Genomic DNA, 27,297 nt, shown 5'->3' with positions numbered 1-27,297 from the left:
AAAAAAAAATTAAATCAGTCTTGTGGCCTGATTTATAAAAAAATAAAAAACAAATTAGTTGCCAACACTTTGACATCAAGAGATTTATATAAAAATCTGAATTCTCCAGGGAAAAATGCATGCTTGAATAACACAGGGCTCACATCTTACATGGTCACAATGAGCTGGAATTAAAAGTGTCTGCCTCTTTAGACAACAGCATGTGGCTCCTAGTTTATCACAGTTCTTTCTCCTGTGGCCTTAAACCACTTCACTCACTCCTTTTATTTATGACATCTGCCTGGCCTATACAGCCCTAGGGTTAGGCATTATTAAGTATCTGAATAGTACTTTGTAAAGTGTGAAGTGTTTTATATTCATCGATGGTGTTCTTATGTTCAAGATTATATACTTAGTTATCAACAGAGTTGGATCTAGAGCTCAGGTTTCCTGACACTCAGTTTAATGCTATTTCTATTGTACCACCACTGTACATACAAACAGGAAAACAAGAAAGCAATGGTTGCAGAATGGGAATTCTTACATTTGAACAAATAATCACACCAACAAGAATAACCTGGCTTAACATGAAGAATAAATAAAATTAACAACTCTAGTCCAAGTGAAAAGTTTCTTTCTCTTTCTCTCTGCTCCCTCCCTTTCTCCTTTCTTCTCAACTTAAGCCCGAGGGAAAATGAACATTGGAATGAAAAAAAGCACAGAATGGCTTTGCTAGTGATAAGGAAAAACATGGACTTCATGGCTAGGAAATTCCAACCTATGATGATCAGTATTGAAGAGAAGCTTAAAGTGGAGATTAAGCCGAGGAAGTACAGGGCAATTCCAGAAGTGAGGACAGTGAATGGAAAATGGTTTGCATCTAGTTCCTTTCAAAACAATCTAGATACCATCAGAAGAAAATCTAATTGATCTTCATATTTGTAATCGTTCAAAGGAAGACATTTGAGTACTTAATATGCAAAAATTTAGGGTTAAAAGGAGATAAAATAATTTTTAAAAGATTAACATTTTTATATTAACTAGTCAGTAAGGGCCATTGAGGCCAGTTTTGTGGTGGCTCATGTGTGTAACCTCAGCACTTTGGGAGGGCAAGGTGGGAGGACGGCTTGAAGCCAGGAGCTATGATCGCACACTGCACTCCAGCCTGGGAAACAGAGTAAGTCTCTGTCTCTGTTAAAAATAAATAAAATAATAAGAGTTGTTGAATTATTAAATACAGGCTGAACTGTAATCTTCTGAATTTTCTGAATTGTAATCTTCTGTCAAACTCTGAATATTCTAACCAAAGTTTTAATATTCTAGGATAAAATAAGAGTTACCATCAAGGAGATAACATCATACAGGACAGCTGGGAGGACGATGCTCATGTACACAGCAGATACAATATGAAGCAGGCACTGTCAAGGGCAAGGTAGAGGGGCCCTGGCAGTGCCTAACATAGATGTGTTTTGAGGAATGTCTGTTCAGTCATACAAAAGGCACCTGACACTATAAATGACAGATTTACATATAAAACAAATGGGTACATAAATGCTCTCAGAGACTGGCCTCATTATCAAGAATTTAAACTAAGAGAGATGAACAGATGTTTACAACATTTTACTTTCCACAAACAGCTTCTGCAGCACTCAAGCTGTTGTAACACTTGCTATTTAATTTTCCCTTTTTTCACTAACAACTCAGGAGTTCCCTGTAGTTTTATTCCACCACTGCTATCTTCTTTTAGAATGTAAAACAGTTTTAATAGTATGATGAATGGGCTTTTTTGGTTGTTATAGAATTGGTGACAAAAAAGAGGTAAGCAACCAACATTTATAAAGGCAGCTTAGTGGCCAGTGGCTTAAAAGATACTACTGCCAGCAGTCCAATGCCTCAACAGGTGCCCCTTCATCCATCTGGTGTGAGCACCAGTGCTAAGGCTGGCAGAAGGACTCGTCAAATGGAGATTATGGGTTCATTCACAAGAGAGTCCCCTTTGCCTTAGCTAAGAAAGAGAGGGCCCGAGGAGAACCACTCCTAAAGATTGGGTGTTAGTACAAGACAAGGAGACTGGCATCTCATTCCATTGTTTCGTATCTACTTAGGCATCAGACTTGTTCATTTGCCTTGTATTTATCTGAAGAGGAGACAGATGGCAGATGGAAACAGAAGTACCAAGGCAGCCTATATTCTCACCATTTGGGATGGCGAGGATGCATGAGCTTTCTGTGGGTCAAGTGATGTTACAGAAAGCTTCCAGGTTTGTCTTTTGGCTGCTGCTTCACCCCAAAGGAAACAATGTTGGCCAGAGAAGCAGCATCAGAGGATGAAGAAAGCAGAGGAGTGAAAGAGAATGGAACTTGTCCCCTTTCCCCCTCCAAGCTCCTCAAGTGAGTTGAGGAGGGGAAGAAAACATGAAGTAAGTTCTGCTTTGTTGTCTGATCTGCTTTCTTACACTATATAGTATGGTAGAATCATACAGTATGTACTTTCCTGTGTCTCCATTTTTGCTCAATGTGTGTTTGAGGTTCATCCAGCCTGTTGTGTGTATTTGTGGCTCATTTCTCTCTACTGCTAAGCAGCATTTAATTGCATGAACATACCAAATTTGTTTATTCATGCACTTGCTGTGGTAGTCAGCCTTCAGGATGGCCTGCAAGAATACTGTCTCCAAGTATTCACATCATTGTGCTGTCCCTTCCCATACTGTATAAGGATTGGTCTGTGTGATCAACAGAATAAGGTAGAAGTGATGGTATGTCACTTATGATGTTAGGTTATTCCATTCTGGAATTCCATTTTGTGTGCTCTTTTTTTCTGTCTTGCGTCACTTTTCTGGAGAGGATGGCTGTCATGTCCTAAGTAACCTTACAGAGGAGTCCATATGGTGGAGAGCCAAACTATCTCTGAAGAGAAAACAGGAACCCAGCCCCAGGAGAAGATGGAGGTGTTAAGGTTCCAGATGTCACTCCCTGGCCACGAGGACTGCAGGACCATCCTCATAGTTTAGAACATTCCACATGGCATTCAGGGCCCTGAGCACCCCAACCCTGGAAAGCCATTCACCACCAGAGGGTTTTCTGCCAGTGCTACCGTCCAGACAATGCCCAGAGCAGCAAGGTCCCGGAGCTCCCGAATGTGGCCCAGAAGGGGCGGCTCATCTTCACAGTGGGCATGTCTAGCACCATGGGCAAGACCGACACTGTGCTGTGGAATGAGATCTAGCGCAACATGACAGGCCATGGCCACCATGACCTCAACTACCTGCAGAATGTGCTGGTTGAGCTGGCCTCCCAGGGGGTGACCGAGAACCGCCTGGAGCAGCAGTGACCTCTCACCACAGCACGCCACCTCTGATGGCCGCCCCACTGCCCCATGGCTGGCTGGGTGGGCAGGTGGGAAAGCACCCAGCCTAAGAGGCTGGAATGTTTGTTGGGGCATGGAGTATGTCCCACCTGAAGCTGGGGCTCCACCTGCCTGCCTCTCCCTCCTCCTCCCCTCCAGACAAGGATCTGAGTGGGAATTGGGCAACCCTGGGGAGTTGTTGGGGCTTAAGATACAGCTACCTTAGTGTGCCAGGTCTGTTTGTCCTCTGGAGACTGCTTTGGGCCTGAGGTGCTTGGGGTCTGATGTGGGGACAAGTAGAGATAGCCCCAGCCTGGGTGGGTGTGGGTTCTTGCTCAGCTTCTTTTACCTCAATTTTGTTTGCAATAAATGCTCTATAGCTAAATCAATCAATCAATCAATGAACGAATGAATGAATGAATTAGAAGTGGGTCCTCCATCTCTAGCCAACCCTTCAGATGACTGAATGCTTAGCCAACAGCCTGACTGCAAACTCATAAGGGACCTTGAGTCAGAACCACCTGCTAAACCGCTTGCAGATAGATTCCTGATCTTCAGTCACTGTGTGAGACAATAGTTATTACTTTAAGCCACGAAGTTAAGGGTAATTTTTATGCAGTAATAGATAACTAATAGATTTTGGTATAACTGGGAATGGGGTAACACTGTAACAAAAACTTAAAATCCTGGTGTGGCTTTGGAGCTGGGCAGTGGGTGGAAGCTGGAAGACGTGGAAAGATTCTGAGGAGAGTGCTAACGCAGACCTAAAGTGCCTTGAACTGGCGGTTCGCTGAAATAGGGGCTTTTAGGAGGCTGCCACTGGATCTTAAAGGAAGTGAGGAACTTGTTACTGGGATCCTTGAAATGCAGTACCAGAACTTTAGCAACAATGTCACCTACAGTTGTGTGGAAAGTAGAGAATGTACTGAATGAACTGAGAGATCCAGCTAAGTACATCTAAAGTACTAAAGGTGTGGGCCTGGTTTCTTCTTGCTGCTTAAGGTAAAATGTGAGAGGAAATACACTAGTGTGGCCACCCCAAAGACAGCTTAGCATGACCCTTTTATGTATTTATGGGAATTTACAAACAGCGTAAATCTAAAATGTATGTATTGAAAAACCTCCCTATGTGTGTTACAGCAACAAACTGAAAGTGAAAAATTAGATAAAAATATCACATAAGCCGGGCGCGGTGGCTCAAGCCTGTAATCCCAGCACTTTGGGAGGCTGAGGCGGGTGGATCACGAGGTCAAGAGATCGAGACCATCCTGGTCAACATGGTGAAACCCTGTCTCTACTAATAAAAAATACAAAAAATTAGCTGGGCATGGTGGCGCATGCCTGTAATCCCAGCTACTGAGGAGGTTGAGGCAGGAGAATTGCCTGAACCCAGGAGGCGGAGGTTGCGGTGAGCCGAGATCGCGCCATTGCACTCCAGCCTGGGTAACAAGAGTGAAACTCCGTCTCAAAAAAAAAAAAAAAAAAAAATCACATAATATATTCCCTAAATTAGTCAATATTTGGCCTGAAAGTAGTGTTCTTTGTGATGTACTTCCCTTTGATAGTGTATTTATCAAAACCATGAAGCCCCTAATGGGAATCATAGGTAGAAAATATGCAATTTATTTCAGGACGTCATCTGAAGGTTCAGATTCAATAATGTAACCAGTTAAAGGTATACTCTACCCTCATATTCCTTAAATTTTAAGTCTTAACCTCCTGCCTCTGTAAGAAAATTTAGTCCTCTGTTGGTTCAGAAAATAGGACAAAGAAAAGGAAGGGAGGACTGCTGTAGAAAGTAGTTAATAAAACTCACTAGACACACTTGTCCCCTTGGCTCACCACTACAGTATAGAATAATGGCAACTTGAGATTCTACATCATGTATGTGGCTTTAAAAGCTGATTCTCCATTATTCTTGTTGGCAACAAGCTTCCATCATGGGTTTCATTCATAAGGAAAAGCCTTTAAATCACTAAGTATACTACAGACAGATGTATTTTCTTGGCTAGTTAGGAGAATTTTTTATACAACAATTCTTTTTTCACAGAACAAAATAAGTCCTAAAAGGTGATTTTCATAAAACTGAGTTCATATTAGATTATTAGTATATCTTCAAAGGATTTTAGCTTTGTTCAAAAACAATTCATGTATACTACAGACAGCCAACAATCAGTTTGACAGATAAGAATCCGATTATTTATTGCCTTCCAACTTGGTGGTCCTAAATATTGCTCCAGTGAGGAGGCGTCAGGACCCTGGGCTAAGAATTTAAAAACCAAATTTGAGCATTTTTTAAAAAAAGTATCTGACCCTTAAATTCTTCAGATCAATGTTAAGCCAGTTCTTCCTAAATTTGGTAAATAAGAACAAGTCACATTTTTCATATACAAAACAACATTTTATATTCTTTACTCAAAACTTTGAGATAGGAAGACACATTTCAAACCAGTAAAATGATGTAAAATGATTTGAGTTTGGCTAGAGAAGAATGAATAATAAAACTGCATTCTCTCATAAAAGATGTGATCAAAGAACATGTGCACCAAAATTGAAGCTGAAACAGATATTTTATTGTTGTCATAACCCTCCGTTCCAAACAGAGAGTTTACTGAACCTTCAAGAAGGTATTCTCCTTTGTACCAAAAAAATCCTGAGAAATTTTAATCTGAGTAGATTTATTTGGAAAGTTTCAAGTGCCTAGAGTGTGTTTTCAACCACAACTTCATAATTAGTACACCATGTTACTATAATAGACATTGGCCTTCAATGCCACAAGGAGGAAAAGATGATATATGGCAAGTTAAAGGTAGGCCAATGGCCAGCCCTACATCATGTGAGAAAAGAGGTTAAAGTCAAAATAAGAAAGGCATTAATCTATATACATTTTCTATTCACTAACAACGAAGGAGTAAAATAATCCTAAATAAGCGAATCAAAAGATAGTGAGTCCATATGATGGGACAAATTGTTTCTGAGTGGGATATGTGGACAGAGCATTGAATCCTGTTATTGTAGTAAACAGCATAATAATAGGGATGGGGAAGTGTGAAAGCATGTACAAATGTGGGTTCACAGATGAGTGAAGGTGTGCTAGAATGTCTGTTAGATTGCAGAAATGGCCAATTCAAAGCATAAGCTGGTTTTCCCGACCTAATCAGCAAATGTCAAAGTATGCAGCTTTACCTGATGAAACGATAGGTAAGAAGAGTAAAGGTATGATACAAGGTATCATATGCAGTGCCACAAGAAAGACTAAAAACTGCTAACTAGATAGTGCACAGAAGTTAATAGACAGTTACTCAAAATATTATTCACTGGATTCAGCTATTTTTTCATACCATACCTCCTGAAAGTACTTGAGGCAACAGTGAAATACTCTTTCCAACAAGAACTTAGCGATTATGGAAATAAAGCAGTCTTGGGAGGATTAAACAAGTAAAATACACATAACACAGTAGAAAACTACTCTATGGAAATACTTGACTAAAGAATATGGGGTCATTCCCAACACCAACTGGATCACCTGATGTAATCTCAAGGAAGTAGTGCTGGGATGTCTGGAGAAAGACTGTGTGTATAGGAATGTGATGCTCAGCCTAGAACAGTGAAAAGGAAAACTCAAAACAAATCACACCATTTCTTTTTTGTTTCTGGTTCTTTATAGACAGACGGGAAGGGCTGGAATATAAACAGATACCCTTTTCTGTCTCTCAGGGGAACAAACCAGTATCATAAAAACATAAAATAGCATTGTGTATATTATTCTAATTCTAATACAATCTAATTGCTAATCATCTGGAGTCTTCACATAAGAGAGGAACAGTGAGAAGAGAATCAGTTCTAATTCTGGGCCCACTATTTCCATATTTTGTGGAAATTTAGCCACAATTTTAACCTTTTTGGGTCTGAAGTGCTTCCTCTACATAATGAAGATACTATCCAGACCTGTAGGGAAGATCCTGTGATAGAAAGCCCTTGTTCCCCACATGCTACAGTCAAATGGTACGTGGTGGCCATTACTGTCGCTGCTCTATTTTCACAGAATTCTGAAAAGTTATACTACTCAGGGGTATATGGAATAGAGAGGTAACATGGGGAAAAATCACAGAACTAGAAGGCAAGTGAGATGGAATATATGCTTGGGAGTTATCATTTTCCTAAAGTTGAGGACTTCAGGCAGATGGGCATTTAAATGTTCTTCAGTGACGAAAATGTAAGATTTAAGAAAGACATATTAGAATCTAGAATTATTTTTTAAAAATTCTACATTAAAGCCATATCATTAAAAAGAATAAGTGGAAAAAATGAAGGATAAAAAGTACCTCTACTTCTTTTTCCTAACTGCCCTCAGAAATATATTCTTCCTGAGAGAAGTGGGACACCATGTGCTAGCTGTGTAATTCTGAACACTGTTAGTCTGCACATTAAATAAAGTCATTAGAGATAACCAAGAATGAGGGCCATATTTATGGAGACTACCCCTCTCTCAATGTACAATGTACCACGTGTCACCTATGCCACAGTTCTCACTGTGAACAGGGCTATCAGTGATAGGGAACGGAAATGAGGATTCTAAGCACTTTAGGTTTGCTATCTTATTTAATTTCACACCAACTCTGTGGGGTAAATCTGAAATAAATGGGTAAGTAAGTTACACAATGTTTGGATGACCTGCTAAAGCTGTCAGTACAAAAAGATGGGAAGGCCAGGACTACCATCTACAGAATGTGATATGATTCCGCTCTGTGTCCCCAACCACATCTCACCTCGAATTGTAATCCCCATGTGTCAAGGGAGGGGCCTTGTGGGAGGTGACTGGACACTGATGACAGATATCCCCTTTGCTGTTGTCAAGATGGTGAGTTCTCATAAGATCTGATGGTTTAAAAGTGTGTGGCAGTTCCCTGTTTGATTGCACTGTCTCCTGCCATCATGTAAGATGTGCTTTGCTTCCCCTTCAATTTGTGCCATGATTGTAAGTTTCCTGAGGCCTCCCCCAGCCATGTGGATCTGTGAGTCAAGTAAACCTCTTTTCTTTATAAATTACCCAGTCTCAGGTAGTTCTTTAGAGCAGTGTGAAAATGGACTAACACAGAATGGCTCTGTCAAATGTCTAGAACAATCAGTCTTTTATGCATTAGCTTGAGTTCCTTTAAGACCAGTACCATGCCTTTTATCCCTCATGCCTATAAAATACTAGAATCAGATAATATATTGTGTGACAATTAATTCTAATGTAGAGGATTACAAAATTGCAGTTGTAAATGCGATTAACTAGATTCAAACCAAATCAGTTTAAGTTTGTAGCCTTACTTTTATACTGTTATAGTTGATGCTTAAATACAGGAAAAAAAAAAAATCCTAGCCTGTCTTGCAAAGCCCAGCTTGCCTATGACACATCTGTGTAGAGCACACAGGGGCAAAGCAAGATTTCACACTAGCAACCAATACAATATGGAGGTTGTAAAATTCTGGAGGTGAAAAGAAGAAAATAATGCTGAGAGAAAGGCCATCTTGTGACAGCTGCTGTGACTAAACAGATTGTATTAATGCTTTCCAGGGTTCTATCTGAGTTTACATTAAATCTCGTGCAGGGGCCTGACAATCACAGCGGGGGCTCTTCTTCATGACTTAAGGTCTAAACACACTGGTTGGCACCCACCACAGAACATCTGGAGTTTGTTAGACAACCTTTAGTTTTTATTTTTTTCATTGGCCCTGGCCCCTTCCTCTGATGCAGCCTCTCCAAGTGCTGCTTTGCCACGAATGAGTCAAGCAGAAGTTATCCTGCAGGGGGCAGGGTGGGGGGTGGTGAGAGGGGATAAGTAAATTGGGACCATATTAGAAGGTGACCCCCAAATCTATATATCCCTCATTGCTTCACCTCTTTCTGACGATAGGAATCACATGTGAATGCCAAGAGCCTATCAGGCAGCTCCATTTGCTGGAAAGCCTGGTCAATGCTGACTGCTTCCCTGTTAGGAAATAGCCTTTAGATTGAGGCACATTCCAGCAATTCAAGTACTAGAAGCTTTAAATTAAAACAACATTGATACCATATCCTCTTTCCAAAAGGTTGCTCCCTTGTCCAAAAGTTAGTACACACTCTTGGAGGAATTAAGGAATCAAATGCCTTTGGCAAGACTCCTTCCTTCTTGCTCACAGCATCCAGATACGTTTTGAAAGGGCAGGAATGTGAAAAGGAGACAGGAGAAGACTATAGGAAGGACTCCTGAGAACTGTTATTATTTTTCTCTTTATAAAGAGCACATCACTACAGAAAATTCAAGGCATATAGTCTGATATAAAGACACTGAGAATTTTTTTAGCTACTTCCTTCTAAGATTATAAGCTCATAGATTAATTAATTTTCTTTTCTTTTCTTTTTCTTTTTTTTTTTTTTTGAGATGGAGTCTTGCTCTGTTGCCAGGCTAGAGCATCGTGGTGTGATCTCAGCTGACTGCAACCTCCACCTCCTGAGCTCAAGATTCTCCTGCCTCAGCCTCCCGAGTAGCTGGCACTACAGATGTGTGCCACCACACCCACCTAATTTTTGTAGTTTTGATAGAGATGGGGTTTCACCATGTTGGCCAGGATGATCTCAATCTCCTGACCTCATGATCTGCTGGCCTCAGCCTCCCAAAGTGCTGGGATTATTGGTGTGAGTCACTGTGCCTGGCCAATTTCCTTAATTTTCATATAATGAAAACATACGGTCTTCAGAAGCCAGTAATCAAAAACCACTACAAATGAGGTATGGTATTCTGGTCTGCTAGATATTCTATTCTAGCTGGTGTCTTAAGTAAAAGGATCATAAACTACTTAAATCATACGCCTATGTATTCAAGACTAACTATTTAACTGATATTGCTAAATATATAAACACACAGCAGTAAACTCCTTTCTTTAATAATACCCTCCAATTTGCTATTATCAGCTTTGATGAGCCAAATTTCAGTTTTCAACTACTGGACAGATGTCTTTAATAATATGCACATTCTTCCTATTTTACATAACAGGTAGTCAAAATATTAGATGATGTCCTGTTCTTATTAAAAAGTATTTTAGGACCCTGGAAAAGTTTTCTTTCACTTGTGAATGAGCAATGGGTTACTTTTTGCTAGTCAGCTATCCATCCTGCAGAAAAGGAAAATATTTTGGTATTTTCTCTGCAAAGTGTGCAACATAAATACATATAAAGTCTATTTCTAAATAGTTTTAATTTGACCCACAGAGAAAATAACTTCGTTGTTTAAATATTGATTCTTAATATAAGCATATGCCAAAATACCATCAAATTGATGACTGACCTCCAAATATAGAAAAAAAGGAATTTATTCACTTTAAAAGCCCTTTCTTGGTCTCATTACTTGAGGGAAAAGAGCACACCTGGGTAGCCAAAATGTAAAGACAATGTGACTTGGAATGCAGGGTATGGTCACAGAGGCTGGGATGCGGATGCTGCGCACAGCCAGGAGCACTCAGTGAAGAGTGCTGAAGTTCAAGCAGGGCTCTGATGTAAACAACCGGCACTCTCCTTATCTTCAAAGGGAAATGTTTTTCCCCATTTTTTTTTATTGTGGTAAAATATGTCTAACATAAAATGTTATCATTTTAACCATATTTAAATTGATGGTTTTGTGTATTAGGTACATTCACACTGTTGTGCAACCATCAACAAAGGGGAAACTTTTAGCTTTTATTTTGACAAACAAAAGGTGTTACATGAACATTAAGCATTACATTTTGAGAGTGTTTAGGCTGGAGAAGAAAAGGGCCAACCCTTTGTTCTTAGAGCTTACCTAATCCTGAATAACAAAATCTTTTAATGAAAATATCCTTAGTACCTGCTGTCACAGAAATCGTTGGATGTTAAAAAAAAAAAAAAGCCTTTTCATGTCAAATGGGCTAATTTCACTAATTTCTACAATCCACTGTACAAAGTTAAAAAACATCGTCATAGAAGACCTGTGTGACACTGTCCAAAACAGCCCTCTTACCAAAAATAATATGCATTTCCTAGACACAGCCACAGGTTTGTGGAGATAAAAAGTCTCTGATGATGAAAATTAACTATATCCAATTATCAGATGTCTAATATGAAACATGAGACCTTAAAGTACAAGCTGGCAAAGACCTGTGTAGAGAATGCTGTGAAAGCTGACCCCACTGACCCTCCTCCTGGCATTTAATAATACCTGCTGCTTAAGTTGCTGTACTAGACGATCCTTCTCCCGCTTCAGTGCAGCCACTTCCTCTTGGGTCTTTTTCTTAGAGGATGAAAGCTCCAAGAGGGCTATATTGGCATCTTTTTCACTAATGGCAGCCAGAAGAGCTTCTTGCCTGCAAAAGGAAGAAAATGCCAACAGTGTGATTGACCCCTTCTAACAATTCTTTGAAGTTACTATTATCATTACCTCCATTTTAAGGGGGATAAAACCAAGACTTTAGAGTTTACACAGTTTGCCCAAGTTCACACTTGTAGTAAATGGTGCAACGAGGAATCCTGTTCAGGCTATTCTGACTCTAAATGTCTTTATCATGTTGTTACATTGCTATCTCAAAAAGTTCCTCTATATTATGCTAAGTGAAATAAGCCAGTCACAGAAAGACAAATACTGCATGTTTCCATTTACATGAGGTATTTAAAATAGTCAAACTCATGCGAACAGAGAGTAGAATGGTGGTCACAAGGGAGAGGAGAGAGGGGAAAATGGGGAGTTGCTAATCAATGGGCGTAAAGCAGAAGTTATGTAGGATGAGTAAGTTCTAGAGATCTTCTGTATGACATTCTATAATTAACAATAATGTATTGTACACTTAGTGAATAAGAGGGTATACCCCATGTTAAATCTTCTTACTACAATAAAATAAAGCTTAAAAAATGTTTAGGCCAGGCACGGTGGCTCATACCTGTAATCCCAGCATTTTGGGAAAGCAAGGTGGGTGGATCACCTGAGGCCAGGGGTTTGAGACCAGCTTGGGCAATATGGCAAAACCCCATCTCTACGAAAGACCCCAAAAAATTAGCTGGGTGTGGTGGCACATGCGTATGGTCCCAGCTACTCATTATTCGGGAGGCTAAGGTAGGAGAATCTCTTGAGCCTGGGAGGCGGGTTGCAGTGAGTAGAGATGGTGCAACTGCACTCCAGTGGGGGTAACAAGGAAGACCCTAACTCAAAAAATAAAATTGTTAACCTTAAAAAAAACTATATTAGTAAGAAATTAGTATTTCATATTTTTAAAAAAAGAGTTCTTAGATATAGTTGTAGGTGAACTTAAAAAGTAAAAAAAGTTACTTTCTTTTTGTTCTTTATCTTGTCACGTATATGCTTTATCCATTTAACTTACTCCTTTGATAATTATTCTGTAGCTTCCAAACAAACTGAGGCATTACTGACACTGAAAGCATTTTCATGCATTCAGTGTACAACAAATCACAAACGTTAATAAAGTGGATATAGAAACACAGCCATCTATTCCTGGCGCATTATGAACATCAATCATTCTTTTAATCGCATCAATGCAATTAAGTTTGCAGTTGTGGCTTTATTGGCAATGATCTGCACATTTTGAAACAGTAATTTAAACTTTACTGATTCCTTGTGGTTTGGCTAATAATTACTTTATGGTTTATGTCCAAAAGGAAAAAAAGATGGATTTAGTGGGGAGGCTGATGTAAGAAATTTACAAAATAATCAGAATGAAGTTGTTGAACAATTAGTTTCATAATCTAAAATGTATTTCTCAGTAGCTCATCTTTTATGAAAGAAGACATATTTGATTTATAGGAACTATATAAGTGGCCTGAGCTTTTGACCTGAGGAAATGCTGAATCTGAGAACCCATTGCCTAAGTTTATCCTTGCTTCTGTCTTTTGTTAAGATAATTGAGCTTCAATAGCAGTCATATGGAAGAGTTTTAGTTTAGCCACAGACTGGAAGACTATCTACTGAATATTCTAGTGGATATTCTTTATTCTGGATGCGTAGGTAAACTCAACTCTGAAAGCAATACTAACAAATGGAAGATGTATACTCAGTTTACATCATGGAAATAAAGATTTGTTTCACTAGTTTTGCTGCTGGAAGAGGAGAGACGATTCTCAATGCATGGTCCCCACACTATGCAATTCTAAGAAATAGCAGGCAACTTATACTACGAGGATCCAGTCATAGCTAAAGGGATAATGACAGTCTAAATATATCCACTGACCACTTGAAAAAAATATGTTAAGTGGTGAAACGAGCTTAAAGGTGAAAGAGTTCAAGATGGTCTAACTATGCAGTTTCCTGTTGATTGTGGTCATCTGTTCCCTTTCGGGAAGCTCAAAGACTGACAAAGCTGGAATAAGAAGCATGCTTTCCCAGTGAGGGTGCTACATTTCTGTGCACCAATAGTCAGAATCACACATATAGCAGCAGGAAAGCAGGAGAAGATGAATGACAAATAAATTACTCTATCTAATTAGACTGAAATAGCAGCAGAAGATGAATGACAGATAAATGAGTCTATCTAATTAGACTGAAATATCAGCACCTTTGCTGAATACAAAACACAAAGGTGATTGGTGGGGCCTATTTTGTGCTTAAAACATCCTAATATGACATAGTAAAAATGATTCCATAGAGTTGAAGCTTCTTGACTGCATTCCAAACTCTCATAAATGGTATGATTGGCCAGCTAGCGTGGTACAGTTAATCTCTGGGGTAAAATGTCAAATTTGCAAATCACTATATAACAGATGACAATTTAGACTTCTAATTTCAAAGTTTTAAAGAATGTGGCATTGGAGGCTGAGCCACTGGAATAATGTCTTTTTAATAAGGTACATAATTTGAAATATCTTTTATGCAATTCAAAGAGATTTTACTTCATTGATGCTATTTTTTACTAAGCAATAATATGCTATGGAGTGTACAGAATCAAATTTTCTCTATGGCCATGGCTCTCATCCTCTAAAAATTCCCCCCAAAATTATCATGTCTTTGTCCTTTCCATTTAAAACGTATACTCCTGATATTGATTTCTACATGTGTAGGTGCCTAAGAAGGGCAATTCATAGTCAAGAGAATAAAATGTTTTGATTATACATTATAAATATAATCATATAAATTCTGAGTAATGTCTATCATTGATAGGTATACTAGCTTTTAGGTTTTTCTTTTATTTTCCAAAAAGGACAAAGACAATATTGTTCTCTTGGTTACAATTTTGGTATGTGAAGTGGATACTGTGAGGGAGAATAACTTCTTGGAAAAAATTTGGAAGATAGGCAAGAATGTGAAAGCTAGTAAACAGTAACAGCCATGACTTTTAGGGAATAAGTGAAAATTGTTGTTCCTCTAATACATCTCATAGAAAGGACCATATGGTATAGTTGAACTTACATGATGAAGTTTTACATGGCACACTTGAGAGTGTCTAAACTCAAAAATCTTGTTAAAAATACTCTGCTTTTCAGAGGGAATGGAATTCACAGTGGGGGAAAAAAAAGCAAATTGAAAAAGAATCTTATTTTAGTAGCTGTCTACTCAATATAATTGCTTCTTTGAAAAAAAGTTTTTTCTGATAAAAGTAGTACACAGTCATTGAAGAAAAACTGAAAGATACAGAGAACTACAAAGACAATAAAAATTACCAGAAATAAGTCCTTTTTATAACTTCTTTTAATATGAGTTAATAGTTTTTGAGATCACCTATTCTAATACTGATTTAAAGAAATTGAACCTTAAAGGGAATTAATCACTGACTTTAAGAGCTTTACTAACTAAAGACTATCCACAGAAAGGGGAGACTTGCTAGTGTAGCACATTCTGACTTCATTCCCATGAGACCCTAGGGAGTAATACAAGCACATAAAATGTGAACGGTAATAAATGCATGCCACAAGCCCAGGGCAAAATAAGAACTGCAATGCTCTTCCTGTCAAATTACTCTCCTTGTTCTGTTCCCTTCTTTTCCACAGTTAAAAAAAAATGTGGACGTGAAACCTTTCAAAGTGGTTAGTAATCGCCCCCTGCATGACCAACATGAACGTTACTAGCATAATGAGTAGGTAGCAGCAGAAATCTAAAGTTATTACAGTGGTCTATTCACTCTATCCCTGGTGCTTTCAACTACCAGGCCAGTTGGACCTGCCCTTTGACCTGCAAATTCTAATAGAATCAAGATGTCTCTAAAAGGACTCTGCTTTGGCATCTGAGCTTCAGGAAATAGTAAGACCACACCCCCATCCCCTTCCCCCAACTGGGCAAATTTCAGAAACTGGACGCAAACATCAAAGGCAAATGGAGCTCAAAATGCTTTTGAATAAAATTCTTGAATCCTTGAGAACACTACCACATTAGCCTTCTATTGCCAGTAAGTAAGAGATCATAATTAGCTTTGGAATATAGTGGTTAAAAATCCGAATGAATCCTAAATATGTATGTTTAACAGAAATGCAAGACAAAAAAAAGTATGAATAAAGGAATGTTATCAAAGTTTATTATTCACTCCTCCTCCAACTATGTTAAATTGAAGAATTGCACAATCATGTTATATACATTCTATAATCCTGAAAACATCAGGAAAAATATCAGGTGAAAATTAGAACAAGATAAGTAGCTTTGGACATTTTAATGTCATGGACATGTAGGAAAAGTTTAAGATAAATCTGAAGTTCAGATTCTCTTACTGATGGACTAAATAAACCATTGATTCTGTTGTCTTCCTTGCTATTTAACCAATTAACTACCCAGAGTGACTAGTAAACCACCAGTACATCTTTTCTACTCTTTTATCTCTTCTCCTGAAGAAATCCTCTGATGACTAGATTCTTCAACTTCCCTTGCAGAGATTTCAGAGACTATGGTAGATACACTATCTTAAATAAGCTCTGTGAAAACCATAGTCCATGGGAGAGCTTTTGTGGGTGAACCTCACTGAAATACCTGCTCTCTCAAACTTTGGTCCCTGTACATCTTCTTATGTCCTCTCTAGGTCATCTTTATTTAGGTACCCACAAAAATCTCTTTAACGTAAAATGTCAACACTTAATTAACCTTTCCTTCCATCAAAACAAATTACCCTTTTAATGTTAATAGAGCCATCATATTCCTGGATCCACAGGTTGACATTTAAATAATTTGATTTTGTCTTTGCTCTCACTGGCTAATATCCCAGTTTTGCTCATTCTTCTTTTCTAATAGTTTTTAATGTACCCACTGTTTTGTATGTGCAGGTCACTCCCACCTTTTTATCTTGGGCCTACATTACTCTTAAAGCCTCTTCTCTGACTTCTCTATCATTCTACACTGTCCTACTTCTCCAAGGTCACCGTTATTAGGTTTCTTGCCCAAGCAAATATTTTGGCCTAATATTCAGTATTACATACAATTTTTTAACCCATTTCTTCCTTTTGTCTTCCAAGGACTCTCTGTCATACAGCTGCTATGTGTTTTCACTTAGGTTTATGTTATATCCTCTGCCTGAAATTCCTGCAGCTTCCTCTCCTTCAAAATCTGGCTTCTCACTTAACTAATTTTTCTCAATTCAGCATCTCCTTTCGGCACTTACGCAGTTTGGATGATATTAACAGGCATTTGCTGTTAATCAAAATGCTTTTTGATTTTTCTATATGTGCAGGTTCTATTTCTCTGATTATAGTATGTTTATGGTTTACCTCTTCAAAATTGTTTAATGTCTCTAGTATTTGTCTATTAGCTCATTAATTTTTATCTTTCAGATTTTTTTTAGTTGTAGTAAAACACACATAAAACTTACTATAATCATTATAGACAGTTCAGTAAAGTACATTTACACTGTTGTACGACCAACCTCCAGAAATCTTTTCATCTTACAAAACTGAAACTATACCCATAAACAATAACTCCTCTTTTCCCCCTCCCCCAGGGGAAAAGAGGAGTTATTGTTTATTTTTTATCTCTATGAACTTGGCTTACCCTAGGTACCTCATATAAGTGAAATAAAACTGTATTTATCTTTTTATGACTGGCTTATTTCACTTAACACAATGTTTTCAAGGTTCACCCATGTTGTAGCATGTAGCCGAATCTCCTTTTTCAAGGTTGAATAATATTCCATTGCATGCACATACCACATTTTGTTTATCCATTCACCCATTAGGGATACTTGGGCTGCATTTACATTTTTGGTTTTATGATAATGCTGCTATTTTTACATTTAAAAAAAAGTCTTCCTTTTAGAGTCCTGGTTCATAAATTTTACTAGAAGCTTTCAAATATTGTTAACGCTCTGGATTGCATTAGTCTAATCTGCTTAAACTTTCTTGTTTTACTTTATTTAGGGCTGCAGTTACTGTATATACTCTATACTCAGTACACTCTGTTATTTGCTAGTCTTCACTGTTTCCCCAAAGCCTCTGCTTAGGAATAGTTGGAATACAAACTCCACGAAGACAGGATCTTTGTGTGTTTTGTTCTGTAATGTATCCCAAGTACTAAGAATAGTTCCTAGCACAGTAGGCTCACAGTAAATATATTTTGAACCGATAGCTCCTCTGATTCTCACTTCATTTCTATGTGTTGTGGTGGTTTCCCAGCTGTTCAGTGTTTTCACTTATTTTGAAGCTGTATGCCACTGTACTTTTAAGGCTTTTTTTCAGGCCAGTAGCATCTAGGCAAGTAAGCAGAGTGTTAGTGTAAAGAAGAAAAACATAAAAGAAACCATGACTAGAAAGAAACCGTGAGCTTTGGGCAATTTACATTTCATTTAGAGCTGTGTTTTTCTCTAACTGAACAGCTGTCTGTTCACTTATAACAATGACTGTTCTAAGTTCACTAGGTTCAATTCTATATGCCATACCTTAATAGGTAGCACAAAAGTGGAAGGTATCAAAGGAAGATGACATGGTGGGATTACATAAGGGTATGTTAATCTAAAAAGATTTACTAACATAGCACAATCATTGCTACCAACATTTTTAAGGTAGGTTTTGCAAAAACAAAACACTGAATCTTTGTCCAGAGGGCACAACTGTTACCAAAGTGGGGGAAGTCACAAAAGAGAGAGATTTTGGTTTGTAAAAGGAATATCACGAAAAGCTAAAAAATTATAGCCCTTCCCATGACTAGGTGTTTAAAGAGACTATCGGAGATATTGTGTAAGTGGTTATGTTTTCAGGGGTGAGATTGTCCTTTTCAACTCTAAGATTTTAATATAACTAATGAGATAAAACAATAAGTGATAAGTGCCAAATACACTATAGGCAGTAAATGTCAAAGTAGGAATCGCCTTAGGCTAAGGATGTGGGAACTGAAATGGGACCTATTTTCACAGAGAAAGAAGAAAGAGTGGCAAGTGTAAGAGCACCAGTCATATGTGAGAACACATCGTAGAGCTGGATTAGAGAGTGTCTACAGGGACAGGAAATGGCAGAGAAACTGAAGAGGCAGCTCGAAATCAGAATAGAGATGGTCTGGAACGGCAGCGTACGGAATAAACACAGAATGTGAAATCCTACAGGGTTCTAACCAGAACCCGTCAGGCAGAGGACACACAAAAATGTTGAATGAGAAATGATTTCCTTTTGTGCATAATATAGAAATACCAAAAGTTTTAAGACAAGTAAAGAAAGGTCTCAGACTGAGTTGAAGGTAACGAGGAGAGACTAGAAGATTCTGCAAGGAGAAAGGCCAGGATGCCACTGCTAGAGTAAAAATATTATATTACAAAAACAGTTCCTAAAGAATGAGGAATAAATGCTGCTGTCTGATTCTTGAATTCAAGAATCGCAGGTAAGACTCTAAGTGAAAGACTGCTATGCTAGCCAATGAATATACAACACAAAGTAAATATCACATTTATGCTTAAATGTTGCAAAGAAACTTTCAAAGGTCACCAAATGAAGACTATTTTAGGGCACTGTTCCAATAGTGCATTCTGGGTCCTTCCTAGCACAGCCTTCCTGCAGCACAATGGCAAGTCCTATGCAAAGCACAATGTTCAGGTCTTCTCATTTGCCGCTCACCTCATGTTTCTCTATCTCCTGAAACAAGGGAAAGGAACTGACCTACATTGAGAAATACACTCATGGTTGGGCAGGGTGGCTCACACCTGTAATCGCAGCAATTTGAGAGACTGAGGTGGGTGGATCACTTGAGCCCAGGAGTTCAAGACTAGCCTGGGCAACATAGTGGAACCTCATCTGTGCAAAAAATAAAATAAAAAAAAACTAGCTGGGCATGGTGGTGCATGCCTATAGCCCCAGCTACTTGAGGGGCTGAGGTGGGAGGATCCTTTGAGCCCAGGAGGTCGAGGCTGCAGTGCACCCTCATTGTGCCACACAGCATTCCAGTCTAGGCGACAGCGTAAGATCCTGTCTCCAGAAAAAAAAAAAAAAAAAAGGAAAGAAATACACTCAAAGGGAATGGGTAGAGAAGCTATCTCAATATGAACTGACTTCCATTTTTCACAAGTTCTTGAAAAGGATCAAAATTAACATCATAAAGGTAGAAACTGCTGGTGATTATAGCTCAGTAAATGACGCTGTCTGAACAAAATTGTAGGTGGAAAACTTGCGTTCTGTTTTTTCCTTCCCCTTTTCTGAAAAATGAGCATGTTCATATAAGATTACGGCAAGTTTAGAAGACTTAGTTTTACTGTGCCTATTGAGACTTCTGCTATAAAGCCTCTACCTGCTTCTCAGATGGGCAAAAACTCGACATTTGTATCTCTACTTGTTGAAAAATAAAAGTTTATATATTTCAAAATTGTTTAAAAAATATAAAAATGAATTGTAACTTAATCCACAAGGATAGAAGGCAGAGCAGTTGTTGCCAGGTCTGGTAGTGGAAATGGAGAGTGACTGGAAAGGGGCAGTGAGAAGCTCCTGGAAATGACTGGAAGCTTGACAAACTCACCAAAATGTATGTCTAAAACGTGTGCACTTTATTGTACTTATATTATACCTATTATACCTCAATCAAGCTATTTTAAAAACCATAAAATCTTCTGAATGAGGAATGTCCTAATATAGCAAATAAGATTAAGTATAAGCAGTTTTTTAAAATTTTGGTCAAATATATATAACATAAAATCTACCACTTTAACCATGTTAAAGTGTACATTTTTGTGGCATTAAGTACACTGACATTGTTGTGCAACTGTCACCACCATCCATATCCAAAGATTTTTCATTTTCCCCAAAAGAAACCCTATACCTATGAAATACTAACACCCCACCTCTGCTCCTTCGAGCCCTTGGCAGCCACCATTCTACTTTCTGTGTGTTTGAATCTCACTACTCTAGGTACCGCATATAAGCAGAATCACACAACATTTGGCCTTTTCTATCTGGCTTATTTCATGTGGCAGGATTTGAGCCCAATGTATTTTTATACATTTCCAAATTTAAATAATGTTGAAGATAAAAATTACCCTACAAATATTTTTCTTCAAGTCTTCTTTTCAAACTCCTTTACTATATTCTTTAGAGAGAAAGAGACAGAGACAGAAAGAGAGAGAGAGAGAGAAAAAGAGAGAGAGAGAGAGAGAGAGACTTATAAAGATCAATGGTTCTTATGTAGCCACTGCTGGATTAAGAAGGAAAGGTTGTCAAGTGCCAAGATCAGATGGACTAAACAGATGAGAAAAGGTCTAGGGCAGAAGAACTCATAAGATCCGGTGAATGTTGGCAACTTTGCTGGGGTCCTGATGTCCTTTGTTATTAAGTTTAGTCAAAAATATACAACCACAGCTTTAGTGCTGTCAGACTGAATATGATGCAGAATCTCTGTGAACGACTTGTTTTTGGTCACTTAATGTTAATTTATAGTGATACTGAAAAATTGTTCAAGAAATGTGATACTTATTTACAGAAATTCCAATATTTGGTTTAAATTCACATGCACATAGTAGCGTGTCTTATCTTCCACAGGGCTGTCAGATAATGACACCTGAAGAAATACTAGCAACGAAATAAAGCAACTTGGAGATAAAAGGTCTAAAAGCAAATAAGGAACTGCATGGAAAAACAGAATGACTTTAAGAAGCATTGGAATGCAGATCCTTTTCCATGAATATTTTCAATAAAATTCAGCCCCATGGCTCTAACGAAGGTCCCAGTGAACTCTGGACATTCTTTCCACTCTTTCTCCCATACTTCATACAGAGAGTCAAGCTGCTAGCTTCATCCCATACTGTGTTGATGAGTTGACAGCAAGTAAAGGCCTTCCAAAAACTACATCCTCAGTTTTTTAATGAATAACCATGGTCTTATAAATATGGTACTCTGTAGCCCAATGTTCCTGAGTTTTGCTTTCCTGGAGGCACTTTCATGAAAAACAACTTCATGAGAGATTTGCATTCCATATTTGTGACAGTGGAATGTGAATTTATTTATTTTATTTTATTTTATTTTTTTGAGACGGAGTTTCGCTCTTGTTACCCAGGCTGGAGTGCAATGGCACGATCTCGGCTCACCGCAACCTCCGCCTCCTGGGTTCAGGCAATTCTCCTGCCTCAGCCTCCCGAGTAGCCGGGATTACACGGACGTGCCACCATGCCCAGCTAATTTTTTGTATTTTTAGTAGAGACGGGGTTTCACCATGTTGACCAGGATGGTCTTGATCTCTTGACCTTGTGATCCACCCGCCTCGGCCTCCTAAAGTGCTGGGATTACAGGCGTGAGCCACCGCGCCCGGCCTTGAATTTAAACTAAGTTTTTAGATATAGGTCTTATTTTTAGTGCTCAGATTAAGAAGGTAACAGGGCTCCTGGTATTTAAGCACAGTTCTAGCTTCCCTTATCAAGGTGGCATTTAAAACTCATTTAATCGAATCATACATTTCTATAGATTGTTTACTAAATAAAAACAGGCAATTATTTTTTCAGACCAGAGGCTGAAATAGCATATCCTCAATTTAGTGGGTCTTTGAGTATCTTCCATTCATCTTTTGTCTGCTTATTTATTTATTTTAAGAGATGGGGTTTCTCTGTGTTGGTCAGGCTGGTCTCGAACTCCCAACCTCAAGTGATCCCCCTGCCTTGGTCTTCTAAAGTGCCGGGATTACAGGCATGAGCCACAGCGCCCAGCCCTTCCATTCATCTTCTATGCCCATCTTTTTTTTTTTTTTTTTGAGACAGAGTCGCACTCCTATCACCCAGGCTGGAGTGCAGTGGTGAGATCATGGCGAACTGCAGCCTAGATTTCCCAGGCTCTGGTGATTCTTCCACTTCAGCATCCTGAATAGCTGGCACTACAGGTGTGTACCACCATACCCAGCTAATTTTATTTATTTATTTATTTATTTATTTATTTATTTATTTATTTATTTTTAGTAGAGAGGGGATTTTTACCTGGTGGCCTAGGCTGCTCTTCTGGGCTCAAGTGATGCTCTCACTTCCACCTCCCAATGTGCTGGAATTACACGTGTGAGCCACTGTACCTGGCCCTATATTTCCTTAAATGTTCCTTCAGCAAAATTTATCTACCGGTTTCCTTTGTAAAATATACCTGTACTTATATTTCAAATGAAAGATATGTTCTTCAAGGAAGTAATTTTGAGAAGTTACACAAAAATTTATTCTAGTGATGCTGCCAAATTTATCTCTAAGCTGGCTCCAAAGTTTTGTAGCATTATTTACATATTTGGAATTATCTTTTTATTCTTTTTATTAAACTGAATTTTAATTTTAACACTGAGTCTTGTGCACAATGAATCAGAGTGATATGTTTTGGACCATAATGAAGTCTAAGTACATATTTATTTTTAGGGGCATCCTGTAAACTGGCTCTGAAAGCAACTCTCAAGAAAAGGATCACAAATATATTTGAACCATGACAGCCCCAATGAAGTAAGTGCAAAATCACCTATATGACTATTGTGATACTCTACTGGATCCTACATTCCAACATTCTTATGTTTTGATAGAAATATTCTTTTACTTCATAACCAAGCTTCATTTTCTTCATGACTAGAGGCTCCCTTCCGCTGAATATGACATCCAGAGCCTTGTTTTTTATATTCCAAGCTTCTTTACTTTTGAAATATACTTAATAAGGTCTGTCAACAGTAAAATAGACAATATAACTGAAATCAAAAAAATCAGAAGAAAAATTAAGAAATTACAATAAGTCTCAGAATGCCTTCCTAAACAAACAAACAAACAAAGTTGCCAGAGGAAAAAGGAATACCTTGTTATAATGCCTGCTCATTTGGTATAGTTTATTGTTTTGAAAAAGATCCACTAAAAATTTTTAAGATCTACATTCATTTGCAAAATAATGGCACATGGTATCTTTCTTTAAAAAAAAGTCTACATCTATAGAATTAGTCAACTATCAAACTGTATATAAAATGTATCCATATATTCTCCATGTTAGAAGACTCTAATGATGATGTAACTCTTCTGTGATACACCAATATACAGAGCCCAATAGTCCTTTAAATATAATATGTAGGGAACTACAATTTACAGTGAAACATTATAACAGAAAGGAAAACAACATCAATTCAGTTTAGAGTGGGCCAAGGTTTGACTATTTGTTCCCTCCCAAACCATGTTGAAATTTAACTGCAGTTGTAACAGTATTAATAGGTTGCACCTTTAGGGTATGTTAGGCCATTGCCAATGTGCCCTCCTGAATGGATTAATGCCATTATCATAAGAGTAGGTCTGCTAACAAGGAAGCCGGTTCTCTGTAAAAGGAGGAGTTTGACCTCCTTTTGCCTGCCTTCTGCCTTTCTCTTACCCTCTCTTTGCCCTTCCACCATGAGATGACACAGAAAAATGGCCCTTGCCAGGTGTCAGTTCCTTGCTCTGGAATTTCCAGCTTCCAGAACCATAAGCCAAACTTTCTATTCATTATAAATTACCCAGTCTGTGGTACTCTATTATTGCAGCATAAAATGAACTAAGACCATGTTAGACTGTTCCCTACAAGTCATAGTTCTAGTAATTTGTCTCTATTTCTGTTGAGTATATAAGTGATTACTGGATTCTACTTCATGTCTACCTATGTTGACAGAACTCATAAAAATAAAGAAAATGTGTTTTATTTGACCTAAAATGATTTATTATTCAAGCCCTCACCATGCTATAAATACTGATGCTCAGGAAGAAAGCCGCTACTGAGCCTACTTTTCCTTAAAGCTGTTATGCTTTCTCTTTCCCCACCTTGGTCAAAGTTTTGAGGACTCCAATATAATACTAATGACAATTTTGGATACCTGACTTCAAGGCAGCAGAGCAAAGACCTCTCAGTGACATTTTCCTCCAGAAAATTACTCCCAAACACAAGAACAACAACAACAACAAGAAAAACAAAGCAAACTCTATCTTTGTTGATATAAGATGATTTATGTCATGCCAAACTATAATGGTTAAAGTGAAAAAGGGTATGGAAATTCTAAATGATTTAGCATATGAAAATCAATCCAGAGTGCCTATACAGGGAAGTATCTATGAGAGGGAAGCAGCTTTTCCCTGCAGAACCCAAGAAGGGCTCACGAATAGGTCAAAGGCTGTGGAGAGTTGTGTAGCTTATTACATGGTATCAGATTTGCTTTACAATAGTGGTTCTCAAACATAAAAATAAAAAATCAAAATGGAAGTGTGTGCTGTATTTCAGACCTACTGAATTTCTGGAATGGACATCTATACTTGAGATTCACTGTTTTAGAGGAAGATGAGCTAATTTAGACCAACATTAAGCTATTAGATACTTCTGATTCACTACATCCTTGCCAAGACTGGATTTTTAGCATTTGTATCTACTTTCCTAATTCAGTAAGTATATAAAAAGAATCTTTCAATTCCTTAGTGAAAATGATCAAAGTAATTTTCAACTCTTAAATTCTGATGATATTGCAGGCACTTATAATGTTGATCATTACTAGGCTTAGAAATATTATGCAAAGATGACTTCTATGGGTTAGTTCTATCTAACAGATTATTTGAAAAAAGTTCAGGATAATTTCTTTTTTCTTTCTTTTTTTAAACAGACAAGGCCTTGCTATGTTGTCCAGGTGGGGGTGCAAGGTTTTGTATCACAGGCATGATCATTGCTCACTGTAGCCTCAAACTGCTGGGCTCAAGCCATCCTCCCAAGAAGCTGGGACTACAGGCATGTACCATGAGAACATCCTATAATACATTCTTGGGCAAATCTCCTCCTATCTTCCTGGCAAGGGCTATCACAAGACAGATAGGTGAATTTAGGATCTTCTGCTTTCTACATATCTGCCTTTAAAAACAGCTGGCAAGCCAAGGGAGTTTCTGTTAGGGATTTACTCAAATCCTATCAAAATCTCTACTGAATTATGTCTTAAATCCACTGATCTGTGCTGGAGATCTGGGGATGGAGTTGGAGGAGGGGAAGCTGAGCTTCAGCCTCAAGAGATGAAGTTAAGTAGTAGGTTCACAGTAACATCTGGAGATGGTCTGATAAAAAGATTTATATTGGCCTTTTCTCTCATTTTGTCTTTATTATTTTACAATAATATGTCCTTTCTGCTTCATGTCTGATGGTGTGTGTAACATAAACAGAAAATTTCAGAATACAATCTTCCCATATGAAGATGCAGTCCCTTCAAACTAAGGTACACCTGTTATTACATATGCCTACTTTTGGGCTACACCATTTATCTTGTCTTCTTTCCTTAGGAAGTCTCTGTCTCCAAAAGAAAAGAAAGTCTTACATTGTCTGTCAGAACTCAAACTCCAGAATGCTTCCACTTATTTAGATGTCTGTTTTATGAATTATTGAATGCTTTAAGCAATTAATCTCTGCACTTTGTCACTGTCCCACTGTTTATTTAACCTTTCCCAGTTTTAGATGGATAACATGTCCATACCAGCTGTCCATACTGTGCTACTGAGGGGCTTGCTTGCCTTTCTTTAGCCTGTGCTGCATTCCAAATCTGTTTGCTATGACATTTGCTAGAAGAATGCCAGCAGTGTCAGGGCACTCAGTTCTCCACTGCCAGCACAGTCAAGATCCAACTGTGTGTTGATCTCATAAAACAGCCATTATATAGAATATCTAATTTTGGATTTGTGGTACACTTTTAAAAAAAGTAGGAACTGCTCCAATCAGTAAGTATCCAAGATATACTCCTATAGCTGTACAGGAAGCTTATTAAAGCTGTCAGGGATATATATGAGTGCATGCTGGGATGTGAAGACAGAACTGAAGACACTGGGGCTACTGAGATCTTGGAGGACACCAAAAACATTTGTTGGCCAAATGGCTAAAAACAAAACCTGTAATTTATTACCTGCTTGCATTAATGATTCAATAATTTTATTATTCATCAGCTACCAATTTGTTGGCAAAAACTAAAAAAATGCCTTTTCTCCTACACTGGTTTGAAGTAAGACACCTGGTATGTAAATTCTGGGGAAATAGCCAAATGACTATGCTTGTATTAGGTAGATAAATTATCAGCTGGGATGATCCCATCTTTTCTGCATCCTCCTATACGTCTAGCTGCTTGTCAAATGCTAGACGAAATTTAAAAACAGTGCTTACTATATCAATTTTTCCTTTTAATAAGGAGCATATGGTTAAAGTAGGTATAAAAAGATGGGAAGTGTAGACTTTTAAAATGAAAATGTTTTTGTTTTTAATTTAAAGGTTCTCTTTGTTTTAACCTTTGAAGGTTAGTTGTGGCATTATTTTTATTAGGGAAAAATATGCTCAAAATAGTAAAGTAATAACCTTTACTGCCTACTGAGTCAGTCACACATCCTACTTCTCAAAGATACAAAAAACAGCAATTGAAAATATTATTTCAAAGCAAGTTTTAGAATTTTATTATATGCAAACTCAATTTTTTTTTTAAGTTTTAAACTTTTGTATATTTTTAAACAATAGCAGTAAAGATTTCAAAACTTTAGAAACCAATACCTATTACTGTTTATATTTTGCACATGGCCTCTGGATCGCTTATTCCTCTTGATGGAATTACATATATATAATATACATATATATATATGTAT

General features: G+C 37.9%; 1 protein-coding gene across 16 annotated transcripts in view; it reads right to left on the bottom strand.

Annotated features, from left to right (window-relative positions):
• ERC1 (ELKS/RAB6-interacting/CAST family member 1) overlaps positions 1-27,297 on the bottom strand; it is a 542,093-nt gene that overhangs the window by 109,288 nt on the left and 405,508 nt on the right. For all 16 annotated transcript variants that reach the window (XM_032254227.1, XM_032254224.1, XM_032254230.1 and 13 more), the window contains one exon: positions 11,526-11,670. In XM_032254227.1, coding sequence (XP_032110118.1) covers positions 11,526-11,670 — 145 coding nt within the window. The remainder of the gene's footprint in view (positions 1-11,525; positions 11,671-27,297) is intronic.

This window comes from Sapajus apella, unplaced genomic scaffold (assembly GCF_009761245.1).
Source record: "Sapajus apella isolate SASKATOON/1434 unplaced genomic scaffold, GSC_monkey_1.0 scaffold86, whole genome shotgun sequence".
NCBI lineage: Eukaryota > Metazoa > Chordata > Mammalia > Primates > Cebidae > Sapajus > Sapajus apella.
The sequence above is the reverse complement of the archived record's forward strand: the minus strand, read 5'-3'. Positions and strand labels throughout refer to the sequence as shown.